At 35.0% G+C, this 20,973-nt stretch overlaps 1 protein-coding gene across 7 annotated transcripts in view; it reads left to right on the forward strand.

Moving 5' to 3' along the window:
- The window catches only part of UBR3 (ubiquitin protein ligase E3 component n-recognin 3), a 240,858-nt gene that overhangs the window by 113,896 nt on the left and 105,989 nt on the right, over positions 1–20,973 (forward strand). For 4 of the 7 annotated variants that reach the window (XM_087861299.1, XM_045780091.2, XM_045780099.2 and 1 more), the window contains exons 22-25: positions 796–969; positions 1,152–1,184; positions 2,792–3,252; positions 11,146–11,234. In XM_087861299.1, the coding sequence (XP_087717425.1) occupies positions 796–969; positions 1,152–1,184; positions 2,792–3,252; positions 11,146–11,234 (757 nt within the window). The remainder of the gene's footprint in view (positions 1–795; positions 970–1,151; positions 1,185–2,791; positions 3,253–11,145; positions 11,235–20,973) is intronic. The other 3 variants (XM_045780116.2, XM_045780124.2, XM_045780133.2) reach the window with 1 other exon arrangement.

The following is a 20,973-nucleotide window of genomic DNA, read 5'->3' on the forward strand; positions in this document are numbered from 1 at the left end:
TCTGTCTAGAAATCCTAATAATTTGATTAGGGATTATTTTTGAGTACCAGATTCTTTTTGGAAAGGTTTTAAGTTAATGAAGTAAATATTGTAATATGGGAGAATTTTCAAAGTACTCAAGAATACAAGTTGTCAATCCCTAATATATATGTTAATATATATGGTATTTGTTATGTTATATAATATGTTATATGTTAATCCCTAATACATATGACTTTAGAAGTATCATTTCCATAAAAGCAGTTGTTACTACAAACTGTAAGATTCCCTCATCCCCTCTCTCTGAAAAGACAAAATACAGCACAGCATAATAACAGCAAAAAACAAACAAGTAAAAAGACTAGGCAGTATGTTGTTGTCTAAGTTGAATAACGTATATTCTTTCATAGATATTAAAAGATCATTAATATTTCCCCAAGACTAGGTCAGACTTTTGACTGATTTTTCAGACTTTCTTCTACAATTAGTCCAGATTAGCATTACTTGACTATGAGTCCTTACTAATAGATGCTGAAAAATAATTTGTACTGTCACATATTTCCATATTGAAAAATGTATTTTTTTCAGGGGAAATTTAGCTGACTTCCGTTGGACTTACCCATGTTAGTATTGAGAAATTTATTCTTATATTTTATGTTTGAATTTGGGTTTATTAGCACTTTGTAATTTGAAGATGAGACTGTAAAGGGTTCAGAAGACAGACAGACAGTGGATACTTATTTGGGCTGGTTACATCTACCATGTACATTAGACCTGACTTGGCAAGGTTTCATATTCATTATGTTCATGTTTTAGGCATCAGTGTGTGGACCAGAACGTTGTCATGACAGTTGGTTTCCTGGCAGTAACTTAGTGTCAAACATGCGACACTTTATAAACTATGTTCGGGTGAGAGTTCCAGAGACTGCTCCGGAAGTGAAGAGAGACTCACTTGCAAGTACCAGCTCTGACAGTTTGAGTTCTTTACAAGTAAGTGTAGAAGAGAGAAAGATGAAAAGGAAAGACTCTATGTTATGTTGGGGTATAGTGTTTAGATCATCCTATGATACTCAAAAGAAAATATGTCATAGGTAACTTTAAATTGTCTTTTGTTTCCTCTGATACATCTAAGCAACTTCTGCCTCACCCATCTTTTTCCTTTAATCTGCCAGAGTTCACGAAGGCCAAAAGTTCTTCAAAGAGAGGTAGATGTATATGATATTTGCATTAACTAGCAATATGGCTTTAACTGGAAATCGGACAAACACTTTGAAGTATTTGTGTGTATATGTGTGTGTTTAATATGGTTAAATTAAAAAAAAGTTTACTGTGTGTGTGTTTTTATATAGTGATTTAGGCTTAATTTTAAAGAAAATTCATATTATTGAAGTTAAAAAAATAATACTTAGTATTTAATAGTGGGTTTTCCTTAGGATTTTGGACAAATTATAAGCAGCACATTTGGGTCTGTTTGCATTTGGCATTGTTACTAACATCTTAAAAATGAATGTTTCCTAAATCAGAATAAATTTAATATTTAATTGCTGGCAGCATGCCCATTTACAGATTTCTTTTTTTTTGCTTCTATGGCAATTAATTAACTTTGATAAAATAAGCCCACACAAATCTTACTATATTGTGTATTTGGATTTAGTTTGAAAATCAGCTTTTTCATTGCATGTAGCTTAATTAACTAATTTTTAAAAGGCAGAAATGAAAAATCTTGAAATGACATGCCAAGTAACTAAACTTAAACACCTCTAATCCCTACAATCTATCTTTGTGGGTAGAGAGCACTGAATCAGACGTTTCTCTTAGTAGAGTCCATTTATAGGAGCTTTCTTTGCCTTTGACAACATGTTTTTGCTGTGAGCACCATAAAGAATTTTGATTAAATTGGAATCTTAGTAAGAGGAGCTTTTGCCTCTAATGTTGGTACAGAGTACTTTGAAAACCAGTTCGGTTGTTAAAAAATAGCATATACTATAATTTAGTTCATAAAAGCTCAACTGATATTGGAGCATCCTTTCAATGCTTGCTTAAAAAAATTAAATCCATTAAACTGACTCTTATCTTAATTAAGAGATGATTTCTAAGAGCTCTGATGCAGTTTGACTGCTTTAACAAAAAGACTATTTAGACGAGAAATTACTGCGAGAAATGTTTTAAAAATCTGTTCCAATAAGAAATTATAGTGATATTCAAATATGACACAGATCAGTTTGATTTTTCATCTTTATATTTCCTCTTAGTAACTGTTTGTTAGAAGTAATTTTCAAACTTTGAAGTCCTTTAAAATGAAATTAATTAGCAGTTCAGATTCATTAATTTCAGAAAAAATTTATAATTAACTAGAAAATGTAGCAGTCTTGTAGAAGTTAGTAAAGAGTGTAGTCTTTTTTTTTAAATAGAAGTATAGTTGACACAATGTTATATTAGATGAGTATAGTATTCTTGATGAATAGTGGGGTGGAACATCTTTTATTCCTATAAACGGGCGAGGAACTTCGTGTATGATTCCTTTTTAATATGGCTATAACTACTACGCAGGCTTTGTCTATTTTTCCTGGTAGGTAGGCCTAGGAGGCTGAGAAAGAGGTGTTATTGTGGATAACCATCTTTCTCCTCAGAATTGTTTCCAGATTGAGTGAGGCTAAATATATGTAAGAGAAGTGAAGGGACAGACTTACTCAAAGGGCAAATCTATTGAATAAATGCTCAGATGAAACTTTGAACATTGTAGTGCTAATATGTTTTTACACTTAACATTGAATAACTTCTCCCGATTTTTCTTTCTCTTTTTTAATGGTAGAATTCTGGTACAGCTCAAGTTTTCAGCTTAGTAGCAGAACGTAGAAAGAAGTTTCAAGAGATCATCAATCGCAGTAGCAGTGAAGCAAATCAGGTGGTTCGTCCCAAAACTTCAAGTAAATGGTCTGCTCCTGGTTCGGCTCCACAGTTAACCACAGCCATTTTGGAAATTAAAGAAAGCATATTGTCTTTGCTAATTAAACTTCATCACAAACTCTCAGGAAAACAAAACTCCTACTATCCTCCTTGGCTTGATGACATAGAAATTTTAATCCAACCAGAAATTCCTAAATATAATCATGGAGATGGTATAACTGCAGTAGAAAGAATCTTACTGAAAGCTGCATTGCAAAGCAGAATGAACAAACGCATCATTGAAGAGATATGTAGAAAAGTGACCCCTCCTGTACCACCCAAAAAAATCACTGCAGCAGAGAAGAAAACATTGGACAAAGAAGAAAGGTAATTTTTATTTTCAGTGTTTTAAACATGTATGGTACAGTTGAAGATTTTGATATACCCCCTTTTTTTTTTGCCATCTGAGGCTAGTCACCTGGATGTTCAACAGCTATAATCATAGCTGATTTGTTTGTAAGATAGAAGCAACCTAACGTAGTGCTTGGGCATGTATTATCCTTGAGTTAGTTGGGGGTGAGAAGACAAGAGTTTATGACTCCAACATTAAATTACTACCCTAAACTTGTAGGCAGGCCCTTTTAGAAAAATTTGCTGCTAGTAGGTTATCTAATAATTCTGCTGCTATTTTAAAAAACTTACCAATTGCACTTTAAATGTGAATAGAAGATTTAAAAATATATATTTTAAATATTTCTCAGAATAAACATTTGATTGTTTTAGTTTTTTTGGTCTTTTCCAGTCTTTCCAACAAATGATTATTAGTTATTAAGCAAGTAATGTTTTAAAACATACTTATGGCTCTAGCTTTTGGAACTTTAGGTTGCTTTTAATTTGTTGTTAAATCATAATGTATTTAAAAAATTTTTTAGGTTAAAAAAATTTTTTTTAAGTGAACTCTACCCCTAATGTGGGGCTCAAACTCTTGACCCCGAGATCAAGAGTTGCATGCTCTACCAACCTAGCCAGCCAGACGCCCCTGTTAAATTGTAATATTTGTTAATTAAAAATAAAAATCTTTCTTGGGTAATGTTCCTGTTTACCAAGATAGGGGAGGATAGAGAAGGACCAAGATAAGAGCGGCTTAGGCTTAGCAGTAAAGCTGATACGCTCAGTTGTGTACATTACTGAGTTTAAAGAGGACATCCAGGTGGAGATGTCCAGTCAGGTAAAGGGTTTGAGACTTAGGGGAGAATTCTGAGTTAGCGCTTTATTTTTTTTAATTTTTATTTATTTATTTTTAAAGATTTTATTTATTTATTTGACAGAGAGAGAGACAGCCAGTGAGAGAGGGAACACAAGCAGGGGAAGTGGAAGAGGAAGAAGCAGGCTCATAGCGGAGGAGCCTGATGTGGGGCTTGATCCCATAACGCCGGGATCACGCCCTGAGCCGAAGGCAGACGCTTAACCGCTGTGCCACCCAGGCGCCCCTGAGTTAGCGCTTTAGATGTGGGCATATAGGTTGTAGTTAAAGGCTTATATATGGAAGAGTGTGTATAGTAAGAAATGAGAACACTTACTATAGAACTTTTATAGAATAAGGAAGAAACATTAAAGGGAATGACTGAGGAAGGAGTACCCATAAAGGTGACTGAAAAGGGATGGCTAGAGTAGAAGAGGAGGAACACTGTAGAGAGTGGTGTTCAAGGGGGTTGAGAAAGGAAGAAACTTAGCGATATTATGCTACAAAAGTTCAGATAAGATTGGCAGTTCCCTTAGATTCAGTAGTTAGGAGGTCATCCTTTGGTATCTATATCAGGAGCAATTTAAATCACGTGTATAGTTGTACTTCATTTCTGATGTAAATTTGTTACAGATAATTTATATTAAAAGTATATTCAGAAGCCTTCAGTTTATTAAGAACGTAGGAGAGCGGCACCTAGGTGGCTCAGTTGGTTAAGCAGCTGCCTTTGGCTCAGGTCATGATCCCAGGTCCTGGGATCGAGCCCCACATTGGGCTCCCTGCTCCTTGAGGAGTCTGCTTCTCCCTCTCCTTCTGCCCCTTCTTTGTTGTACTCCTGCTGTCTTTCTCTGTCTCTCAAATAAATAAATCTTGGGGGAAAAAAAGAATGTAGGAGAGTTTTATTTCTCACAGTACTTCATAAATAGGAGTTGTTATAAATAACATAATTTATATGACAATTCATTAATTTTGAATCAGTGACTGTCTAAGAGTTAATGGATCTACTGATAAAATTAGAAGGTTGAAACGTGAGGTAAAATTTTAGTTTTTGTTAACCTCGTAAATTGGTGATATTTTCTTAGTTATAGAATAATGTCTCTTTTTAAAGAAGATAAACTTTTAGTAAATCAAAATTTATTTTATTATTTTGGCTTATTTTATAATTAATACTCATAATAGATAATTATTTTATAATTATTACTCATAATATAATTAATACTCATCTATGAGTAATAGATGTGATACTGGAGTAGTTCAGATGCTATTTTTACAAAGGCTCTGATGCTATTGTAATAAATAATACTCTGAAAAAAGTTGTTTTTTTGTTTTTTGTTTTTTTCTCTTTTGAGCTTTGTTTCCTTTGAGTGGTGATGGTGATGATATTGACAAGGCCTTGAAGCTAATTCTATAGCAGACAGCTAAGGATTAAGATGAATTTATTTGAGTCTCACTATGCTTCTCACATTATCTTCTCTCAATTTATTTTGGATTTTGGATTAAATTTCATAATAAAGGCCAAACAGTTTATAAACACTTAATGGTGATCCATTCCCAGCTACCTCACCTATGGACAAACTTGGCCTCACTTTCATAATAGTAACTCCATAGAAAACAAGATACAAATAGGAAGGAAGCCTTTAGATGGTTATAACAATGTGCAATCTCAGTGTCTCCACCTCTGGGATAATAATGAAAAATTCCTGAGTTGTACTGAATCTGCCAGAACTTATTTGTCTTTTCATTTTTATTCACATTTATGCCCAATTTTAGAAAAGAATTACCTAAATTAATAAAAAATTCACAAGGGAAGAATAATTGACATTTTTTTCCTGCAAATCGTAGAAAGCTAGTATAGAATTTTTTTCTTTAAACAGCTTAAAACAGCATTCATTTATTTACTCACTGTTTCTGTATGTCCAAGTGTAGGTGTGGTATGACTGGTTCTCTGGTCTCACAAGGCTGACATTAAGCTGACAGCTATAATTATCTGGAGCTTACAATCTTCCATGCTCATGTGGTTGTGGGAGAGTAGACATGCATTTTAATACTAGTGCCAAGCAGTTACATTTGAGGTTTCTTTATGTTTAATATATGGAATTGTTGTTTGAAATATTCTTTTATGGCTATATTCTAAATGTACATGTAAAGGTGGTTTATAGAGTGGCATAACTGATTGTTTTAGTTAAAGAAGCATAAGAAACTTCTAATTTAGAGTAGTGATTAGGAGACCAAACATGTATTCTGTCAGTGCTGTTGTTTTTGAGCATCTCTAGAACATCTTTGTTGCCATTTCTTCTACGGTGGCAAATTTTTGTCCTTTGAGGATGTATTTAATTTTTTTTTTAATTTAAATACACTTAGCCAACATATAGTAAGTACATCATTAGTTTCAGATGTAGGGTTCAGTAATTCATCAGTTGTATATAACACCCAGTGCTCATCACATCACGTGCCCACTTTAATGCCCATCACTCAGTTACCCCATCCCTCCACCCACCTCCCCTCCAGCAACCCTCAGTTTGTTTCCTAGAGTTAAGAGTCTCTCATGGTTTGTCTCCCTTTCTGATTTCATCCCATACAGTGTTTTCCCTCCCTTCCCCTGTGATCCTCTGCACTGTTTCTTATATTCCACAGATGAGTGAAACCATATGATAATTGTCTTTCTCTGATTGACTTATTTCACTTAGCATAATACACTCTAGTTCCATCAATGTTGTTGCAAATGGCAAGATTTCATTTTTTTTTTATGGCTGAGTAATATTTCATTGTATATAATATACCACATCTTCTTTGTCCATTCATCTGTCGATGGACATCTGGGCTCTTTCCATGGTTTGGCTATTGTGGACATTGCTGCTATAAACATTGGGGTGCAGGTGCCTCTTCGGATCACTACATTTGTATCTCTGGGGTAGATCCCTAGTAGTGCAAGTGCTGGGTCGTAGGGTAGCTCTATTTTTACCCCCCCCTTTTTTAAATTTTATGAGCTAAATCTTTTTTTTTAATGATATGTTAGTGACCATACAGTACATCATTAGTTTTTGATGTAGTGTTCCATGATTCATTGTTTGTGTGTAACACCCAGGGCTCCATGCAATACGTGCCCTCCTTAATACCCTTCACTGGGCTAGCCCATCCCCCCACCCCACTCCCCTCTAAAATCCTCAGTTTGTTTCCCGAAGTGCATAGTCTCTTGTGGTTCATTTTCCCCTCTGTTTACCCCCCCTTGATTTTAACCTTCCTTCTCCAAACGATCTCCCTGCTATTCCTTATGTTCCACAAATGAGTGAAACCATATGATAATTGTCTTTCTCTGCCTGACTTATTTCACTTAGCCTAATTTCCTCCAGTCCCATCCATGTTGATACAAATGTTGGGTAATCATTCTTACTGATGGCTGAGTAATATTCCATTGTATATATGGACCACATCTTCTTTATCTATTCGTCCGTTGAAGGACATCTTGGCTCCTTCCAATGTTTGGCTATTGTGGACAATGCTGCTATGAACATTGGGGTGCATATGGCCCTTCTTTTCACTACATTTGTATCTTTGGGGTAAATATGCAGTAGTGCAATTGCTGGGTCATAGGGTAGCTCTATTTTTAACTTTTTGAGGAACCTCCATACTGTTTTCCAGAGTGGCTGCACCAGCTTACATTCCCATCAACAGTATAAAAGCGTTTCCCTTTCTCCACATCCTTGCCAACATTTGTTGTTTCTTGACTTGTTAATTTTAGCCATTCTGACTGGTGTGAGGTGGTGTCTCATTGTGGTTTTGATTTGTATTTTCTTGATGCCAAGTGATATGGAGCATTTTTTCATGTGTCTGTTGGCCATTTGTATGTCTTCTTTGGAGAAGTGTCTGTCTGTTCATGTCCTCTGCCCATTTCTTGACTGGATTATTTGTTTTTTGGTTGTTGAGTTTGATAGGTTCTTTACAGATCTTAAATAAAGGATGGGTTTAATTTTTAAAACCTTTTTATTTTGAAGAAATCTCAAACTTATTGAAATGTTTCAAGGATAGTACAAAGAACTTCTTAGACCATTTCAGAATAAGTTGCTTTACCCTGGAATATTTTAGCGTGTATTTCCTAGAACTAAGGATTATATGTACATATATATGTATATGTATATATATCACAATACAACTTTTAAAATAAGGAAATCAACATTTTGTTTGAGTCTGATAAAATCTTTAGATCCCAAGTTTTGATAGTTGTCCCAATAGTGTTTCTTATAACCAAAAAATCCATTACGGAATCACTCATTACATTTGGTTGTTGTGTCTCTTTGGTTTCCTTCAACTGGAATTGGTTTCTTCAGTCTTTCCTTCATTTTCTTGACCTTGTCCCTTTTGAAGAACAGAGGGCAGTAACACTGTAGAATGTCCCTCAATTTGGGCTTATCTGTGTCTCCTTATGTTTTGATTCAGGTTAGGCGTTATTGGCAGGAATATCAAGGAGGAGTTGTTAATTTTCTTCTGATTGTATCCCCATCAGGTGTCACATGATTTTAGTTTGTTTCATTTGGGGATTAATTTTGATCACTTGATTAAGGGGTTGTCTGCTGGACTTCTTCACTGTCAAGTATCCTTTTTTCCCCCTTTGTAATTAATATGTAATTTATGGAGAGATACTTTGAGATGCTGCAATATGCTGTTTCTCACCAACTTTCATTTTATGCATGTATTTCGGTCAACTTGGACATATGGATTCCTATTTTATTTTATGGGTTGCAATCTCATACCCTGCTATTCATTTTGATACTCAGATTGTTCCCGCTGGTTTCTATGTTCTTTTGATGTATCCCCATCATTCTTTGAGTATTTTCTTTTTTTCCGGGGCAAGAAGACAGCCAGGTTCATCTTGTATTTGGAACTAGCCATTTCTCCAAGGAGTTCTGGTTATTTTTTATTTAGAAGCCACAATCCACGTGCTTATTCTAAGGAATATAACTATTTGCAGTCACTCATAGTGGACAGAACTAGGAAAAGGTGTGTGTGTGTGTGTGTGTGTGTGTGTGTGTGTGTTGGGGGGGGAGTTGGAGGGAGCAGGGAGAGTGGTATTAGAAACTCTTGAGTTCACCCTGATAATTCCAATTCCAGTCTAACACCAGAGGAGTCATTCTTGTTTTCTCTTTCCATACTTGTAACTCTGCTCCCACAGTGAGAAACCTGGCAACCATGATCGTCAGAAGATATTACTTTTTAAATCATCACATTTGTATGTAATCAATTTTTTGTAACCTTTCCCACAAGAATGACCTCTTGTGTTAGGCTGTTGGATCATGGCACCTGGTGCTAAGCTACTGTCTCTACCCACCTCCCCAAGGGAAGAGAGGTCAGAAGTAGATTTAATTTTTTTGAAATGGCTATTATCAGGAAAATGTAAGTGATCAACCTGGATAAAAATACTTTAGCTCAAAACTAAGAGTTGTAGTTACAGAAGAATAAGGTGAGTTTTCTTCAGCAGATCCTAAATTATATTTAAAGTAAATATTAGAAAAGCACTGTTAAAAATCATTTGAATACTATTGGCAAAAATATGTAACTCCTCATGGTAAGGCAGACCGAAGTACTTGACTTTATACCTGGTAATGATTATCTCCACTAATTGGGTGGGAACGGATATGTGAATAATCTAAAAATTACTATTAGCATTCTTGTAATTCTATATTCTATATCCTTGAATCATTTCAGATTAATGAAAGAATTCTTTTAGGTTTCCTGTAGAAATGACTTCTTAGAATCTCATTTTAATACTGTGCTTTGACTATTATAGTATATTAATATAATAAATAGTCACTAAAAGACTGCTCTAATATGCTCTATTATGGTTTTTTAGAATTTTTTTATTGTTTAATTTTTAAAGTTTTTATTTAAATTCCAGTTAGTTAACATCCAGTATAATATTAGTTTCAGGTTATCTGTCATGTTTTTAATGTCCTTTGTATCATAGGTTATGATAAATCCTTTTTTGAGTTTTAAGTAAAAAGTTTGTCTCTTTCAATGAGCTAATGTAGAACTTATATTTTAACATTTTTCTTTTTCTTCTTCCTCCTCCCCTCTTGTTTTAGATTACTATTTTAACCTTTCTTTGCTGGGGGTAAAATTTTTATGCTCACTGGTATTGTTAGCATCCCCAAATCTAGGGAAGCCTATCTTCTTTCTTTATTAGTTTACTTTTATTTTCTTATTGTTATGTTATAGTCCTGTTGTATTGTGTTTTGTGTGTGTGGTTTGGTGTTTTGTTTTGTTTTGTTTTGCAGCCAGCCTCAAATTAAAATACTCTTTGGAAGTAGATAAAGGATAAATAATAATTCATAATCGATGAATTAATCCAAAGGAATATTTATGCTTAGGCTTGGAATATAGTTTTATTCTTTATGTCGTATTTGAGACTCTTATATTTTTTTTACTTGAAACAAAATAAACTTGGAATATTTCTTAGTAGAAACTGGGAAATTCACTGGCTTCTGCTCATTCTCTTTTAGGAAAGACCTGTTCTTAATGTAACAGTAAATCTAACTATTCTTATCTTTTAGATACTGTTTATATCTAAACATCCTAGCTTCTTCTAGCAACCAGTTTGTTGTTATTTGTGCCTGGGGTAAATTGTGGGTTCCTTGCTAAAAAGACTTTTCTTACTCTTGCTACCAACTGACATATACTTAGGAAATTGTGTTGTTGGAAATCCAAATTTTCTACTTTAATTATTTCACATTTTAGAGTAAATCTTGGCTTTTATTTTTACCTATTTAAGCCAGTGATCTTCAAACCATTTTCAAACAGTGGAGGGGCACCTGGGTGGTTTAGTTGGTTAAGTGTCTGACTCTTGGTTTTGGCTCAGGTCATGATCTCATGGGTCATGGGATTGAGACCCATATCGGGCTACGTGCTCAGCGGGAGTCTACTTGAATATTCTCTCAGGTTATCCTCAACTGTGTGCCAGAGGCTTTTCGTACAGTATAAACTCCTGAAATATAGTAAGTCTTAAACATGTCTGATACTTATCAGTTTATTTCTGTTTAATCCAGGCGACAAAAGGCTAGAGAGAGGCAGCAGAAATTGCTTGCAGAGTTTGCTTCACGACAGAAAAGCTTCATGGAAACTGCAATGGATGTTGGTAAGTTAAAATTTATTAGTTTAGAGCTCTTATAATGACACGTAGTACTTCAGGGATTATCTATTTCAGTTTTTCACCAGTTTTCAACATTACAGACAGATGAATTCTAGTCTTTCTTTAAACAATAGAGTGATAGAGAATCAGACTGTTATAGGCAGTTTATTCTGTTGCTGCATAGTTGTAATTGTTAGAAAGTTCTTTCTGATGGTAGCAATACAATATCCTCTATTTTCCTCTATTAGATTGTCCTTTAGATTTGTGAGGTTCACCAACATCTGTTTACTTATTCTGATTTTTCCTGTGAAATTATCCTAAGATTTTAAAAATAGCTTTCAAATACTTTTAGTGCCTCCTCCTTCTGTTACCCCTTCAGTAGTTCTTAAAATTAGTTGCACTTCTCACTTCCATTAGGATTAGCGTTAGCATTTGTACAGTGAGAGGGGATGCCATTTTCCTGTATGATAGTAGATAGCTATGAGTAATTTTTTTACAAACCTTGGAAGAATAGATTAAATTTCAGTTAATCTCAGTCTTCAGTTACCCAGGATACTCCCTTTCCTGACTACCTCTTGCATTCCAGTGATTTTTTCCTTTTTTAAACTTTTAGACAGAAACGCTGAAATAAAGTCGTGCATTTAAAGTGTATGCACATACATGCATTCAGACATGCATGCATTCTTGCACAATGTAATCTCAGACATGACATAGTATTTCTGTACAAAAGTACATTCTCAGGTACACATAATCAAATCCAGAAGAGAAGTGGGGAGGGGGTTAGTCTAGATATAATGTCTTCTGAACCATCGACAGATGAGTTTATGTTCAGGACATAACTTTGTTGTAAAGAATACTGTTTATCAGATAATTTAGTATCAGTTGACTTTCTCATAGGAAAGATGAGGATTTAGTTCATTGACACTACTTTTTCTTTTTCCATATCTTCTTTTCCTTCTTTCAAGAAATTCATAATTAATATTTTTTTACATATCAGATATAATTATAATGTATATTAATTATTCTCCTATAGCTAGTTTCTTCATACCCCTTCATATAAAGTGAATTAATAAGCAGCCCTATTTTTCCTTTTATTTTTCCTTTCCTCATCTCTACCTTTTGCTTTATCAGTTATTTATTTTTAAATCGTTAGGGTTGTTAACATTTTCTTTTGCAGTCACAATCAAGTGTTCCATCCAAAGGTTGACCTTAAATGTTGAGAAATAATATGACTTAAAAAATTTTTTTAGATTAAAATAAATTTTATTTATTTTTTAAATAAGTGTTTATTTTTTGAGAGAGAGGAGGGAGAGAGAAAACACGAGCAGGAGGAGGGACAGAGGGAGAGGGAGAAACAGACTCCCCGCTGAGCAGGGAGCCTGACTCGGGGCTTGATCCCAGGACCTTGGGATCATGACCTGAGCCGAACGCAGATGCTTAACTGACTGAGCCACCCAGGTGCCCCGAGAAATAATATGACTTTTTCAATGTTGTTGAGTACAGAACTAAAAGTAGTGTGCTAGGATTCATTTACATTTTTTTTTTTTTTTTTTTTGAGTCCGGTGGCCTGACTCCTAGACTACTTTAAGGAGATTGTATATAGAACATATATAGCCCCATTTCTTATGGTTTCTCAATTGCTAAAACCAGACTACCCTTCATACATTTCTGCTTGAGCCATTACTTTGTTATATCGTCTTTGTTTTTCTCGAAGATTTCAGCTGTTATTTTTTTCTTAACTCATGTGCCTTTATGATATCTCTGTTATTCTGCCTACTCAGTCATACTGTCCTTTGCATGTAATTCTGTTCCAGTCTCATCCATTTGCTCTGGAGTGGTTTCCTGCATCTTATATCATCTCTCTTTTTTGGGTCTTGTTTTATTGGCATTCAGCCACAAACGTGTACCTAATAATGCTTATGGATGGCACTGTAGTTTGCTCTCATGCTTGATTTTTCATTTGGATGAGTGTATAATTCCAGGTTGATACACATTCTTTCTCACAAATGTTAGAGAAATACTCCTTGTCTTTTACTATTCATTTGATGAGAAGTCTGGTGGTAGTTGATTCTTCTTCCTTTGTAGGTAAACTCCCCCCAACCCCCTGCCCCAACACTTTTATTTTATGTAGGCTTCACACCCAATATGTGGCTTGAACTCACAACCCTGAGATCAAGAGTCACAAACTCTATCAACTGAGCGAGCCAGGTCCCCCAAGAGATCTAAAATTTTATGATTTGTATCTAGGTGGATCTTTTTTTCATTTTCCTTAGTACTTAATGGGACTTTTCAGTCTGAAGATTCATGTCTCTGAAGCTCCAGCAAAAAAATACCCTATGATTTTTTTTGATAACTAGTCATCCTCCAGGGTGACCCTCAAATGATCCATGCCTCCTGGTATTTGTGTCCTGTAGTCTTCTTTCACATTGCACCAGAATTGGTGTGCATGACCATTGGAATATGGTAGAAGTAGTACTATGTCATTTCTGAGATTAGGTTGTGGAAGACATTGTGGCTTCTGTTTTGATTGTTATCTCTCTCTCTTGGCTTAGTCATTCTGGAAGAAAGCCAGCTGCCATGTTATGACCAGCCCTATGGAGAGGCCTATCTGGAGAGAGACCGAGGCCTCTCGCCAACAGTCATGTTAGTGAGCTTGGTTGTGAAACTTCCACCTCCAGTTAAGCCCTCAGATGGGTTGTTAGCTTGATAGTAATCTTGTAAGAGATCTGGAACCAGAACCATTCAGCTAAGCTGCTTCTAGGTTCCTGACCCTCAATAACTGTGTGAGATAACAAATGTTGGTTTAAGCCACTGAATTTTGGGGTAATTTGTTAAATAGCAATAGAAAGCTATTACAATACTTTTCTCCTATATTTTCTTTATTCTCTTTTTATGGGACTCTTACTAATTGGATGTTGAAACTTCTGGATTGATATTTTAATCTTTTATGTTTTTTATCTTTTGTATATGTTCTTTTTACTTTGCATGCTTAGAGATGTTCTCTCTTCAGTATCTTGTTCTTATGTGGTCTGTTGCCTTCCTTTCCCAAGTGAGATAAAACAGAAACAGTTTTCTGAGGAATTGATTAAGCAAAGTACCTAGAGGAGGTTAGAAGTGTTGCCTTGAATAAGAGAATGGCCACCTCATCCCCTGAGGAGACTGTAGGAAGGAAGAGTAGACAGAGATAGAGGTGAGTTCCACTGGGGATAAGGCAAGTGGAAAATTGGGGCAATCATGCGGTTGCTTCAGTTTTCAGTGTTAAGTAAAAAGTGAGTTCTACTGAGTGAAAAGAATAACACCTGAGATTTGAAATAGTTGCTGAGGATAGTGGGAGATGTTGCTCATGAAGGCTAAGTATAAAACTATAAAAATTTGTAAGCAATGTTTAGAGACCAGTTATATTTGGGGTCATAAATTTGAATGTCATTAGTCTGCAAAGTTAATGACTTCCTCTCCTAAATATTACTATTTGTGGAAGGTTTGACCTTTTTGGCAGTAGCCAGGGCGCAGGATGAACAATTGAGGGATCAGGTAGACATGATTGCTAATCAGTAGAGGCAGTTCATAGAAGCCAAAGTCACATGTCTCTCTGCCTCTGATTACCATTTGCTTTTGACATAATATATTATAATGTTATTAACACATGATGCGGGGCCTGCATCTGAGGCCCTACCTGGCATTACCTAGATACAATTTGATCTTAGCCCAATCTTTGCTTCATTTGTCAGATTCTTTTTGGCTTCTTGCCTTATTTGTCATTTGTGTTATAAAAATGTAAGCATTTTGTAGTTGCTTCTTTCTTATTTTGCCTTTATCTTTGGTTATGAAGGATGTTTTCTGAAGATTTCTAATAACATAACACGGAATATTTCAAATTTATAACACACAGCACTTTACAAATTCTCTAATCAAATACAGAACATTAGTAGGTAAAAATTTAGGGACAAAAGCTTTTCTTTCTGAATGCAACTGATTTCTGCTCTGTGATTAGTACTCTTACTTATCTGTTCTTTAATGCCTTTCTATAGTTATCACATTTTTATATGAAGAGATTTACTTCTACATATCCTTTCATCTTTCTCTCCTGGTCATTATTCCCGTTATTTATTTTTACTAGTCATCTACGTATAAGAGTCAGGTTGTTAGATTATAAACTTGATCCATTGAGGTTTGTCCTATAGGTATGGCTGAAATGCAACAGAAGTGAATTCCAAGTGAGAGTTCAGATGCTTAACATAGAGTAAGAATTTATTTTGCAAATTATTTTCTGATCTTAAACATCCTACTTTTTTAAAAAATGATTTTTATTATATTATATTTATTATATATATTATATATATAATATAATATATAATATATATAATATTATATACATTATATATATAAATGATTTTTATTATATTATATATTATATATATTATATATATTTATATATATTATATATAAAAACGATTTTTATTATATTATATTTATTATATATATTATATATATAATATAATATATAATATATATATAATATTATATATTATATATATAAATATTATATATAATATTTATTATATTATGTTAGTCACCATACAGTACATCCCCGGTTTCCAATATAAAGTTCGATGATTCATTAGTTGCATATACACCCAGGGCACCAATACGTGCCCTCCTTACTACCCATCACCAGTCTATCCCATTCCCCCACCCCCCTCCCCTCTGAGGCCCTCAGTTTGTTTCCCATAGTCCATAGTCTCTCATAAACATACTACATTTTAATTGTATAAATTATATGGTATAGGAGAGCATAAGGAAGGGCATATTTTTTCCCTAATCCCACCATCCAAAAGACGTGTACATTACTGATGATACTATATAGTATAATTTTGTATCATGCCTTTTTACACAACATTTTAGCATACAAATATCCTTATACTGTTATTAAAACTCCTGGTACCTATAATTTTTAAATTTGGAGAGTGAATTTTTAAAGTTCATTGGAGAGGTAGCAAGGTGTAGTGGCTAAGGACATGGACTCTGGAGCCTGGTGCCTAGGTTCATATATTAGCCCCACCGTTACCTGGAGCACTTCACTTAACCTCTCTCTGCATCAGTTTTCACACAGTGAAAATATTATTGTACTACCTACCTCATAGGATTGCTGTGAGGATGAATGTATTAGTACATTTAAAACACTAAGAATGGAGTACTTGGCACATAATAAGTGTGTATAAGCATTGGCTATTACTATTATTACTTTTATTATATAATTTACTTAATTATCCCTTCATAGTTAGACTATAGTTTTTTTCTTTAAAGATTTTATTTATTTATATGAGAGAGTGCACGAGAAGTGGGGAGGGGAAGTGGGAGAGGGAGAAACAGACTCTCTGCTGAGTAGGGAGCCTGATGCAGGGCTCTCTATTCCAAGACCCTGAGATTATGACCTGAGCCCAAGGCAGACACTTAACCTACTGAGCCACCCAGGTGCCCCCTATAGTTTTTTTCTAATTTTAATTATAAACATTATGTACACAAAACTTTTTCTGTGTTTTGAGTTTGAGTCTAAGAGATGAATTTTGGGGGATGATGGTGATACATTGTTTTGTATGTTAACTATGTCCCCACCACTGTGCTGAATACATACTCTATATTGACTTATTTGTTCTGCCACCCGCATGAGAGAGGTGGTATTATTCCAGATAAAGATGCCTAGACTTAGAGTAAGTAATTCCTCTGAGGTTATACTGTAGTAAATGGTAGTGCCTGGGCAATCAGCAAGGCTTGTCTGCTCTTTACTGTTTCTTTATGTTTGGAACAAATTGAGAGTTAAGTGCTCCCCCTCCCCCCCAGGTTGGTAGCCAGGAGAAGAAAGAGACAGACATGAGAATAGTTGTGAAGTAAGAGTTAAACAGACCTGATGATTGATTCAAGCATAAGGCCCACGATAGAAGTGATATGCAACATGTTTGGAAATTTGTATTTTTTAAAAAACCAGAATGAAAAAAATACTGCTTTTCCAATAGCTGAAGCAAAAATCTTTGATGTACCTCTATTAGTTTAGCCTGTTGTAGGGCCAGCCCCACTCAAATAACATGAATTGAAAGCGAGTGGTGAGGGGGTGATTCTGCTAAACAAAAACTAAAGCTTGCTGTTAGCAGAAGGGCAGTAGATACTAGGTAAGTTGAAATAACATCTGTCCACGGTACCCATCCTTTAAGATTTCTTTCTTTTTTTTTTTTTTTTAAAGATTTTATTTATTTACTCGACAGAGATAGAGACAGCCAGCGAGAGAGGGAACACAAGCAGGGGGAGTGGGAGAGGAAGAAGCAGGCTCATAGCGGAGGAGCCTGATGTGGGGCTCGATCCCATAACGCCGGGATCATGCCCTGAGTCGAAGGCAGACGCTTAACCGCTGTGCCACCCAGGCGCCCCCATCCTTTAAGATTTCATTTGGAATGTGGGTTTGTCCAAGCAGCAGCTGGCACAGATCAGGATTTGGTTGACTTTTTTGTTGTTGGTTGTAGAGGAAGCTGTTTATTTTGTTATTTAATAATACAGTTTAATTTGAGGTTTATCCTTTTATTTTTTAACATGTATGCTAAAAATTTAGTGTTATCATTTACATAAGAAGGGAGGCTGGGTATATGAATGTATTTTATATATTATATCAAGATATAAAATATTTATATCCCTAGTGTCCTCTTCTTAGGTAAATGATAACATATGTTGTATGTTTTCTTTACCTTGTTTTTTTCACTTAACATTCTATCCTGGAGATCCCACCATGCAGTATGTAAAGATCTTCTTCATTCCCTTTTCTAGCTATACAGTATTCCATTTTGTAATTTCTCCCTCCCCCCATATTTTATTCAAATTATCTTCTATTATTGGAATTTGGGTTGTTTCTAGTACAAATAGCACTGCAGTGAATATCCTTGCGTATGTATCTATTCATATTTTGATAATATATAAGACAGACTTTTAGAAGTGGGATTGCTCGGTTAAAGAGTAAATACATATGTATTTTTGTTAGATATTGTCAAATTACTTTCATAGGAGTTGTACTGATTTGCATTCCCATCAACAGTGTGTCATAGTATCAGTTTCCTTACATCCTTGTCATTAGAATAAGTTGTCAAACTTTTGTTTTTTTGGTAATGTGGTGTAGGGGAGAAGAAATTGTATCATAGTCTAATTTTAATTAGCATTTCTCTTATTATTAAAAAGGATGATCTTCACATTTTTAACTGCTTCTTATTCCCTGACATATCTTTTTCCTGCTTTAGACAGTTTTGGGCATGATTTTATCATAACTCAGCCTTTTTAAAAAATGTTCTTGCATTTCCTTGGAATCAGGCACAGCTGTGAACTTTGTCCTCTTTCAGGTAGGACCAATCTACTTGTGACATTGGAATACATACAGTACACAGGTCTATGTATCTATGGCTGTTGCATATATGTTTAAAAACATTATTTTGTTTTATTTATTTTTTAAAGATTTTATTTATTTATTTGACAGAGCGAGAGACAGCCAGCGAGAGAGGGAACACAAGCAGGGGGAGTGGGAGAGGAAGAAGCAGGCTCCCAGCGGAGGAGCCTGATGTGGGGCTCGATCCCAGAATGCTGGGATCACGCCCGGAGCCAAAGGCAGACGCCTAATGACTGAGCCACCCAGGCACCCTTAAAAACATTATTTTATGAAGTATTGTAGTTTTGAATTATGCTGTGTAACTTGTGAAATTCTTGCTTTCTCAACGAAGTAGAAACTACTTGAATTCCTTTTCATTGAAATTAGAAAGCAGATCTCATGGATAGAATACTTTTTACACTTCTTGCTCTGAATATAGATATGTCAATTTTGGGGATGGTGTTAGATCTGTCATGTTTTTTAAGTTTTTATTTAAATTCCAGTTAGTTAACATACAGTGTAATATGAGTTTCAAGTGTATAATTTAATGATTCAACACTTACATACAACACTGCTCATCACAAGTACACTCCTTAATCCCCATTACCTATTTGACCCATTCCCCTTCTACCTCCCCTCTGATAACCATTAGTTTGTTCTCTATAGTTAAGAGTCTGTTCTTGGTTTGTGTCTCTCTCTCCCTTTTCCCCTTTGCTCATTTGTTTTGTTTCTTAAATTCCACATATGAGTGAAATCATGTGGTATTTCTCTTTCTCTGACTGACTTATTTTGCTTGAAATAATATCTCTAGCTCCATCCATGTCACTGAAAATGGCAAGATTTCATTCTTTTTTATGGGTAATATTCCATTGTATATGTGTATGTATGAGTATATGTGTGTACACACACACACACACACACACACGCACGCAGCATACCTTCTTTATCAGTTCATCAGTTGATGGACATTTGGGCTGTTTCCATAATTTGGCTGTCGTAGATAATGCTGCATGTATCCCTTTGAATTAGTATTTTTGTATTCTTTGTGTAAATACCTAGTAGTGCAGTTGCTGGGTCGTAGGGTAGCTCTATTTTTAACTTTTTGAGGAACCTCCATACTGCTTTCCAGAGCGGCTGCACCAGTTTACATTCCCACCAATGGTGCAAGAGGGTTTCCCTTTCTCCACATCCTCGCCAACACCTGTTGTTTCTTGTGTTTTTGATTTTAGCCATTCTGACAGGTATGAGGTGATATCTCATTGTCACTTCGACTTGCATTTCCCTGATGATGAGTGATGTTAGCATCTTTTCATGTGTCTGTTGGCCATCTGGATGTCTTCTTTGGGAGAATGTCTATTCATGTCTTCTGCCCATTTTTAAATTGGATTATTTGTGTTTTGGGTATTGAGTTGTGTAAGTTCTTTATATATTTTGGATACTGACCCTTTACCAGGTGTGTCATTTGCAAATATCTTTTCCCATTCTGTAGGTTGTCTCTTAGTTTTGTTGTTTCCTTTGCTGTGCGGAAGCTTTTTATTTTGATGTAGTCCCAATAGTTTATTTTTGCTTTTGTTTCCCTTGCCTCAGGAGACACACCTAGTAAGAAGTTGCTACAGTGAATGCCAGAGGCCAGTGCTATGGCCTGTGTTCTCCTCTAGGATTTTAAAGGTTTCATGTCTCTCATTTAGATCTTTAATCCATTTTGAATTTATCTTTATGTATGGTATAAGAAAGTGGTCCAGTTTCATTCTTGCATGTTGCTATCCAGTTTTCCCACCCTGTTTGTTGAAGAGACTATCTTTTCGCATTGTATATTCTTTCCTGCCTTGTTGAAGATTAATTGACCATACAGTTGTGGGGCTAGGTCTGACATTTTATGTCAGTCATCTGTGATGTGGTGTATTCTGCGGCCCATAAATAAAAGTTATGTTTTGGTTATTTGTTCTATAAATAAGGCACACACTTGTACCAAGCCAAAACATTTTTTTAAAAAGCATAATAATGTGCTTAATACATCATATAAAACTATATGAAAGCAAAGCTAATCATCTTTTCCTATCTTCCTTTTAATCTCACCCCTCTGGGATAAACTATTGTAAACAGGCTTTCTTGCTTTATATGAATACATATAAAAATTGTATGACTGGATTTTGTAGTTTTTTTTTTAAATAAAATTATACTGTACATAAGGCTATGCACTTTGCTTCCTTTTTTAAAAATTTAACAATGTATCATGAATATTCCTGAAAATTATATATAGTATATATAGATCTCTTTTTATCCCAGATTTCATTATGTACACATGTATGTGTAACATGCATGCAATGCTACATGAATGGGATTAATATA

Source organism: Ursus americanus, chromosome 1 (genome assembly GCF_024610735.1).
Source record: "Ursus americanus isolate L20-20 chromosome 1, mUrsAme1.1.p, whole genome shotgun sequence".
NCBI classification, from domain to species: Eukaryota; Metazoa; Chordata; class Mammalia; order Carnivora; family Ursidae; genus Ursus; species Ursus americanus.